The sequence below is a fragment of the Corythoichthys intestinalis genome, chromosome 2, assembly GCF_030265065.1.
Source record: "Corythoichthys intestinalis isolate RoL2023-P3 chromosome 2, ASM3026506v1, whole genome shotgun sequence".
NCBI lineage: Eukaryota > Metazoa > Chordata > Actinopteri > Syngnathiformes > Syngnathidae > Corythoichthys > Corythoichthys intestinalis.
Window position 1 is genome coordinate 44,649,321 of NC_080396.1, and position 9,285 is coordinate 44,658,605.

The following is a 9,285-nucleotide window of genomic DNA, read 5'->3' on the forward strand; positions in this document are numbered from 1 at the left end:
GTCACCTAATTGATGGTTTTACGTTTTTCATAAAAATAGTGCTTTGCTGCCATCTTTTGGCATTTTGGTGACGAATATACTTGTTGAAGTGAGAGTAGAGCTTTATTGAGGTAAAGACATACAACTTGTCCCATGTATTTTATAATGCAAAGTCTTGGGAGGAAAACCATCAATGTTGGAAACCAGAATTTTTTTAAAAGTGGACTTGCCACGATCACATATGTTGTTCATGTACCTCAACTCCTTTTTTACTGCTTTTCCTCTTGAAGGATGTCCTTTTTTTCTTCTTACTTGACTTCATAGATGCCTGTTTGAAAGCAGAAAATAAGTCAAGGAGGCTGTTCTTGTGTGACTCTCTGAGAGCTTGCCCCCTTTTAAGTGTCACCATAACCACACAGGTTATATTATATCTGCCTATGTGACAGTTATTCTTTTAACCACAAAGTGCTTCGAGTCAGATGCAACTTGTTTCACCTCTACACCCGAACAGGACGAAATGAGCATTATAGTTTCAGACCCAGTAGAGATACATTAAGACGTCAGATTGAAAAATGGTGAGACGAATAATGTGCATGTGAATACAGATCTTGTTACATCCATTTGCTTGTGCACTAAACATGCCAAAGTAAGAAGGCTACTGCATACAGTCGGATCATTATATTGGCCTGTTTTACCAGTATCATCTGACACATAACATAAACTTACTCAGTGCCTGGGTTCAACTCTGTATTCAAACCATCAACAATTCCTACCTGGCAGCGCCGTACTCGAACAATCCATGAGGGTGGAACAATGAGGGCAGCGTGAGCTCCTATTGGACAAACTTCTTCAATTTGGTGCAACATGAAACAGGACACCTTGTTGTGGAACTAAAACAGGAAAGTACCTCATGATAAACCTGTTTTCGTGAATGGGAGTTAATATGAGAATATTGGCGTTCTCACCGCCTGTTTGCACCAAGAACAGCTAATAGCAACAATGTCTTTACTGTGGAAGGTAAACTTCTGCTGGAAACCCTGAAGATTCAAACAACATTTTCAAAATCTTAATAATTTAGTACAGTATTAAAATAATAGTTAATAATAAAATGCCACCAACCTTGCCACATTGTTTACATTTTCCATCTTGTCTTCGTCGATGGACCCAGTGATGACGTACATTGGGCTGGAACACAAAATGAACAGGGATCATTTTCAAAAGGTAAAATAGATAAAAACATTTAATATATATATTTGTTTAACTGTGAGAATTCATACTTGGAAAATAACTGTCAGATAACAGTATTTTATTTTTCATTGGTGCAACTCACCTCTCGATTGTTTTTGAAATTAGAGTCCCTGAAAGATGGCTTGCATCTGAAACTAATCTAAAAAAAAAAAAAAAAAAGTAGATAAATCATAAAGGAGTGAACAAAGTACTGTACATTATTTTTATGAAATATTTATGCAAACAGTCACATCAGTATTAATACGTTATAGTGTCCAGTGAGATTATTCAGGCATTAACAATAATACCACATCGGAGAGTACTGCGACCAAGCCCTAGGACGGGAGGAAAAAAGCAAGAAAAGCAAAAACTTTTACATAACCAGTAAAAATAATGTAATATTTCATAACTTTTATGATTGAGGCTGATGGATACCAACTCAATCAATTCCCTACTGTGATTATCAGTGCCATTATTATGTTTTCTTGTAAAATGATTAAAAATTATTATAATTATTACTATCATAGCCTCATTCTGATTCATCAAGGTGAATAGTTGTGGATTTTAAAATAAGAAAGACAACATCAAAATAGTGCCATCAGTATAAAATATAATAGTGCTTTGTGTAAATTGCAAAATGTCAGATTTTATTTTGTGCACAGGGATGACAAAGGGGGGTTTAAACTAATCCTTCCCTTCACCTTTGTCTGACTACTTTGAAGGGTCCTTATTTTGCCTTCTTGTCTCAGATTTAGTATTCTTCTCATAAAGACAATGTACCTGTATTTCATGCCTTCATGATAATATGTTGGGTCTCAATGCTGCATTTAACTGTTAATCCACAATGTAAAAGTATCATAGTACATAACTAAAGTTTCAGACATGATAGAGAAAGTGGGAGCCAAAAATAATTAATTCATCTGTGTGGCTCTTTAGTTTACGGTTGTTATTGTTGAGAAGAAGAAAGAAAGAAAAATCTACTAGTAAAAAGCACTCAATCTTTATGTGACATCCAGGACCTACTGAGCAGATGTCTTTGACACTATTATGTAGACTTGTATAAGTAATCACGTGATGACCATACTGCAAACGGATGCAATGTCACCAAGTAGACCAGAGTAGACCACAAACCACTGCATTCTTAAAAGTCAAGGGGCGGAGTTGTGTAGCTTTGTTTGTTAGCAGACTACTGTCTGATCTATAGAAGATAACGAAAGGTGGAGCCAAATGAGTCTGGAGGGTGAACCGTTCCACTGATACCATATTGACTGAAAATAAGGTATCAGTGACATTAAATACATTCCTGTATCAGAACCCTAACACAGATCAACAATTGAATAGTATTTGTTATTATTTGCTGGAAAACACATTAATTTGTATTTTGGAGCTCTTTCTACATTACTCTAAAATGCCACAAGATGGCATCAATTACTTGTGAGAATAGGAATTAACGTTAAAAAAAACTACATTTAGACCTTTGGTCTGGCAGTTAGGGAAGCTTTAATAGCATGTGCATGCACGCACATACACTTCAGGTTTATTCATGTATATTCTAATGTCGTGTAAGATTGGCTGGAAATCCAAGTGTTCTGGTATCATAGCTTACAATACATTTACATTTTAAACTATCGATGCAGGCAATTATAAACACTTTCAAGGTGGTCGATTATTTCCGTTTTTATTTACTATTCATAACAGGGCTTACTTCCTCCTACTTTATCAATTTTTTCCCACTCCTGTAGTGTAAGGATGTTTGAGCAAGTACTGTGTGCGTACATGAATACAGGCACGTACTGTTGCAAAGCCAATGTTTAACATGTAAAGAATGCCACTAAGCACAATTCAGCATATTCATCCGTAAACGGAAATAATGAAAAAAAAATTTTTTTTTTTTTTAAAGACAATGAATTACCTTCTCCAGCTGCTCAATACAGATAGTGTGGACAACTATCTTGCAAGCAGCACACTTCCTCCGGGTGACTGACTTTTGCTGTGAAGAGGAAGAATACAGTGGTTTAAAAAAAAGTATTTTCTTTTTGTGTATTCAATCCCAGTGTCAATTGTATATTAGGATGCTTAGAACACAAACATTTTTGTTCAAGACTTAAGAATAATTTTTAATCAAGAGCAATTCAGAAATGATATTATGGACTTTGCTTGCACTAACTGCTGGAAGCATGTGATCTTTTGTGATTTATTTTTTTCAGATTTTCACCACAGCCTGTTTTATTTGTCATCTTTTTCTCTGGTGGGTAAAATGCATGCCCTATTTCACTTTGTAGTCTAGTGTGGCTTATAGTGTGGCACTATACACAAGGAGATGGTGTATGGGAGAGAAATGCTGTTGTAGCCAATTTTTTTTTTTTTTAATGTACATTCTAGGGATGTCCCGATCGCATATTTTTGCACCCGACTCCGAGTCACCTGATTTAGTCCCAATCCGATACCGAAAAAAATTCATTTTAAATGTGTTACTGTCCTACTGAATTATTTGTAAACAAGAATAACAAATGTTTACACCTATCCAGGTTTTTTTTAAACCGACAAACTCGCCCAAATACGTTGGGAAAAAATAATCACGTCCACACCAGCACATTTGTAGAAAAAAAAAAAAAAACCTTTCACAGCCCACCGCATTCATTTTTAAGTACATTCATAACAATGCATGAAAAAAATTCTCCATAATACCACCATCCTTCGCATGTGTTCTTCTAAATGAAGCGCTGCAAGAGTTTGTAAATGAATGGAAGCAAAAAAAGCACCTGTCTCATTTACTCCAAATGGAAACATTGGTGTCATGTGTGACGTTAGCCTGGTACTCCAGATTCACTGCTGTTCCAGCTATTGAGTCTGGCCACCATTAAGCAGATAAAATTTCCAGGGCTGAGAAAGCCACAGCAAACAGACAGCGGAGTGGACCAATCAGCGACGGGCAGGACGAGGGACTTGCGCACGGAAGTAAACATACGAGGAGAGCGGAGTTTATTCAACATGGCTAGCGCGAGATGACTTGTGTCGATGTGTTTTTGGTCATTTAAAACTGATTTTACCGTGGATTGGAACATATTCTCGGCTCTCCTGTTCGCCATCTGTGTTGTTGTGGAGACGACTTCCGATGCGGAAGAGTGACGTTGCTCGTTAAGAACACGTCACGCAAATAAACGAATCTGATTTGTCGATTGATTTTGTACTTGCTCGAGAGGCCGTTAATGGGCTGGCTCCCAGACTATTCTCTCAGTGTTTGAAAAACACAGTGAGAACAGTCTGGCCGTGCCAGGCAAGTGTGACGTAAGGACAAAGTTTGTCTCAATTGCTTCCGTTTGTCATTTCCGCAGTTAAATCTTTGGTTATCAGTGTCAACATGATGGCACCACAAACGCAGAATTAGCACATCTTCACTTTGGCCACAGTTTTCAAGAACCCTTGATTAAATGTGCATGCGAATGATATTGTTACGTACTTCCTTGATCTAAGTACATGTAAGGCCGAGACTTGAATGGAACAACACTTCTTTATTCAGTGTGCTTCTAAGCATATATGTCACAGAGACATAACAGAGATTCCTTTTCATACTGTAATACCACACCCACAGGAAGTGTACACTATGGCAACAGCAGTGTGACATAAATATGTCACATCTCCGATAGGCTTAACCGTAGAAATGCCACGGCATTCACATGCGCAGGCATGCACAGCACCTTCTCTGTTTTATCCAAATTATTTATTTTATATCAAGTATTCCTTAATTTAACATCCATACTTTGTTTTAGTATAGATATATGAATATATATTTATTTAAAAAAGTTAGCGAGAGAGAAGTCCGGCCTGGTCCGACTGTAAATAATTGACATTTTGGGCCCGACCCGGCTTGAAATTCGGGTCAGGTCGGGTTCGGGCTCAAGATCTAAGCTCTACTCTGAAGGTAGCGCTACCAAGCTTCTCTGGCAAGATCAAAGCTTCATCATTAACTTTAACAAGCAAATTCCAGCGGCACTGGTGAGCAAGAAAAGCTGCAGGGGGGTGAGTGAGAGGCTGTGCGAGCATGAAGCAGAGAAACATAAATATTTTTTTTTAATTAAAAACCCAAACCCGATCCTTTTCACCTGATTCCGATCCTCTGAAAAACGGTGCAATCGGCCCGATTTCTGATGACGTGATCAGATCAGGACATCTCAAGTACATACTTAGTTAATTGTGTTGTGTGAGTAACTTTTTTGGGTTTTGCAGCTACAAAATTACAACAACAACAGCAACAACATTCGGGCATGAAAATGGGTCAGGGGTTAAAAAGGTGAGAAGGATGTGGAGGAAATATGTTCCGGTAGGGCCGTCCCAAACGACTAATTTTCTCCCGATTAGTCAGCCGCCTATTTTTACAATTAGTCGACTAATAATTTTTTTTTTTTAAATTTTTAAACTAATTTAGCAATGACATTTTTGCTGACACTTATGAATTCACAAAAACATTTTGGAATTCTTTATTAAAGTACAAATAAACATGTAAATAACAATAATGAATCACACATAAACAATGAGGTCAAATGCTGATAGTAGGCTTGAACGATATTGGAAAAAAACATCATTGCCATTTTTGGAGATTTAGCGATATTAAAACGAGAATTTTTTTCACCAAAATAACTTGAATAGCTACATTTGAGATAGCTGCACTGTTGACCAAGAACAACAGTTTTTGGTCACTCTGCCTAGCAGGAGGGAGAGTGAGAAGCTGTGGTGCTGTACGAGCATGAAGCAGAAAAACATGAACGTATGTTGTTTTTAAATAAAAACCCGACCATTTTCACCCGATTCTGATGCGCTGAAAAATGGCGCCATCGGCCCTAATTTATATAACTCTGTTTCATCCAGGATCTGCAAACTTGATGCGTTTCTGAAGTAAAACATAAATTTGAATGGTGAATAAAAGAAAAACAATTGCACGTCCTGCGATGTGACTATTGCGCATGCGCACATTGCGATGGCGATGTTCAAACGATATATTGTGCAGGCTTAGCTGATAGCATTTACTAGTGCGAAAGAATGGAATGTAAACAAATTCAGTGACTTCGCCTTTCCAACATGATTCAAAACAATTCTTTAAAAAAAAAAAAAAGTATCTAGCATTATTTTTATAGTATACTACTACTGTACTATACTGTATATAATAGTGTAACAAGGTGGAAAATTGGGGGATATTATAATAATAGGGTATTATATTAATTATAATATTGATTGCCAATCATATTTTTAAAAAGGGTGTTATTTTAAAGTTATGCTTAGTGTAGAATCTGAATTCTGTAGTATTATAGTGTTTACATATTATTGTATTAATTCTGATGTATGTGGCATTAACTCCAGAAATCGTTGACAAACGTGACATGCTTTTATTTTTTAAATGTTCACCGGAAGTACGTTCGCTACACTGCTAACAACTTTACACGCCGCAAAAAGCACTTTTCGTCATTGCTTGTGGTATTGCTAATAGATTTTTTCATTTTTTTCGTTTGCAAATGCTGTTAACCACCGATTTTTCATGTTTGATGTGTCACCCTTTAACCGCAAGTTTGCGTTTTGGAAAAGGCTGCCAATGTTTTATAGCAGGCTAAAATAGGTAGTCATTTTTCCCCATTAGTCTCAATGTAGCAATGCTAACGTTTTACAGTGTTTAATATAGATGTGTTTCCTTATTTTGTATGTGTGAACTGTAACTCTATGGCGTGTTGATGATCAATAAACATCTGGACACAACAACTGAAGTCTCATATGTCATATACACACACGCACAAATGTATGCACGCACGCACGCACGCAGTGATAAAACGCAGCCGTGAAAATTACCGCCCTCACTTTTATTTACCTTGCGATAAATGGACTCATTGCATATCGCGACAGGCTTAGTAACTTCAATAAAACATGTCGTTAGATAGATGGAATTATGACACCCCCCCCCCCCCCCCGAAAAATTTTCTCCTCGGATCTACATAATTCATGTAGGTCACCCTTTTTTACTTCAAAACGGCGAATTTCGCCGAAAGGTGAGTGATGTTCGTGCCTGAACATTACAACATTTTGTAAGGATCAGTTCCGAGACCTAAATATTCTCGAAAACCTGTGGTGTGATCCTAAGTGGGTTTTCCATGCCCGGAAACCATCAAATCTGACTGAATTGGAGATGTTGGTAGAGACGAATGGTCCAGAATACTTTAAATCAGAATCTATACCCTAATTGGAAGTGTTTAGAGGCTGTTATTTTTGCAAAAGCAGGATAATACCAAATATTGATGTAATTTTTCTGTTGGGGTCTCCAATCTTACGCACTTGGCTTCTTTAAAATAATAAATCATTTCAATAATTACCACACTGTATGTCACTCTTTTAAATCTTTTTTCACCTCTCAAATATTGCTGTTTTTCTGCTATTTTATCAATTTGACTGAAACTGCTAACCCACACAACCAATTATTTCTAAGGGAAAATCTTGAGAATTATTAGGCATGCCCAAACTTTTCCATACCACTGTTTTTCACCATAGTTTTGCCTCTAGTAAAAATAAGTCTTCACAAGCAATATCAAAATAAGACTGAGCATAGACATTCAATTTCAGTTATTGCCTAAATAATCAGTGTAATATGATGCACACCGTGGGCAACTTAACGTTACAATACTTTAGCTCATAATAATGGGTTGGTTGAATAAATTCTCTATCTTTTAAGTCATGGATTCGATAAACTGCGAACAACCCAAACATACTGTAAATTCCAATGTAGTGTTGCTGTTGTCATTTAATGTCATCACCATTCAATTTTTTATGACAATAAACCCAAATGTTTTAAGTCTACGGCATGAACAACTAAATTGTCCTCATTGTTCAAATATCATAATTTCCCAAGTATAATTTGCAGTTGTTTGCAGAAATTATAATCTTGCTTGAACCCAAGCTAGTTCTGGAACATGATTTATAGAGGATGTACTATAAACAAAAGTGTGTTCCAAAAAATACAATACTCTTAATGGGGATTGTGTCATGCGGTGTCAATGGGCCACCATGGGAATAATATGCAAGTGGGGGATGGTAAGGTGGGACAGGGGTAACAAAGTAAAAACGTCTGACACAGATTAAGGTAGCTCTATAGTGATGGACAGGCAGATAGAGATGTATGGGTGGCTAGAAAAACAGAAGGATAAATGGCCATCTTGATAGGTCTGAGAGAAATGACAAGATAATAAAGTGCAATACTAACCAGTCCTCTGGCAATGCAGTGTTGTTCTCCCACATAACAGTAGTCTCCAGACACATTAGTCTCAAACCAGATATGATCTCCATACTGAGCAGACTCCTGAAGATGTAGATATATTCATAGATATAGGGGAAGAAAGAGAAATATTGCAATAGTAACTTATTATTTAGGTTCTTTTACTCACAGTCCAGTCAACAGTGCTGCGGATCCTTGATTCTGGCTCTAGTCGAGTTAAAGATGAAGTAGTGGGTTGACAGGGCAGATTTTGTAGACCAGATTTTGCTATTGCTTTCCTGGAAACAGAAAAAAGTGGAGAAAATGTTCAGTTTTAGAGGAGACGAGTTTCATGGACAATCCAAAATAAAGTATTGAATTCCACAATGTAAATTGTTTATCAAAAGAAGGTACTACAAAGCAGAGGTACAAGAGTCTATGTTACCTTGGCGTTTTTAATGACTTTTTAACTTTGGTCATTTTGCCACAGTGACGCAAAAAAAAACAAAAAACAAAAAAACAGGGCTTTCTATGTGTATGTGTGTACCGGTATGCTTTGTTCTTAAATTGTATGAAATTTAGGTGGTGAGGCTGATAGTCAGGTACGCTCTACCGTGCGAAATTTACAGAAAATCCCACGAAAAAGATGTTAGAACAGCAGTCATTTTATTACAAAGTGGTTGTGTTATTCATTCAAAAGTACCGATGGTATTCATGTTTAATTCATAATAATTCTGTCTATTCTGTGAGATGGCAGAGGAGGCAGTGTTTAAGAAACGCATGCACACTAAAGAACCTCTAGTCCTCAACTGAAAACCATATGCACCCCTACTTCTAAACCTAGGCAAGCC

General features: G+C 37.0%; 1 protein-coding gene across 5 annotated transcripts in view; it reads right to left on the reverse strand.

Annotated features, from left to right (window-relative positions):
• The window catches only part of LOC130912452 (diacylglycerol kinase zeta-like), a 115,374-nt gene that overhangs the window by 61,863 nt on the left and 44,226 nt on the right, over positions 1–9,285 (reverse strand). For all 5 annotated transcript variants that reach the window (XM_057830554.1, XM_057830552.1, XM_057830553.1 and 2 more), the window contains 8 exons: positions 8,625–8,733; positions 8,444–8,539; positions 3,119–3,196; positions 1,310–1,366; positions 1,099–1,164; positions 945–1,016; positions 753–869; positions 236–307 (listed from right to left, as the gene is read on the reverse strand). In XM_057830554.1, coding sequence (XP_057686537.1) covers positions 236–307; positions 753–869; positions 945–1,016; positions 1,099–1,164; positions 1,310–1,366; positions 3,119–3,196; positions 8,444–8,539; positions 8,625–8,733 — 667 coding nt within the window. The remainder of the gene's footprint in view (positions 1–235; positions 308–752; positions 870–944; positions 1,017–1,098; positions 1,165–1,309; positions 1,367–3,118; positions 3,197–8,443; positions 8,540–8,624; positions 8,734–9,285) is intronic.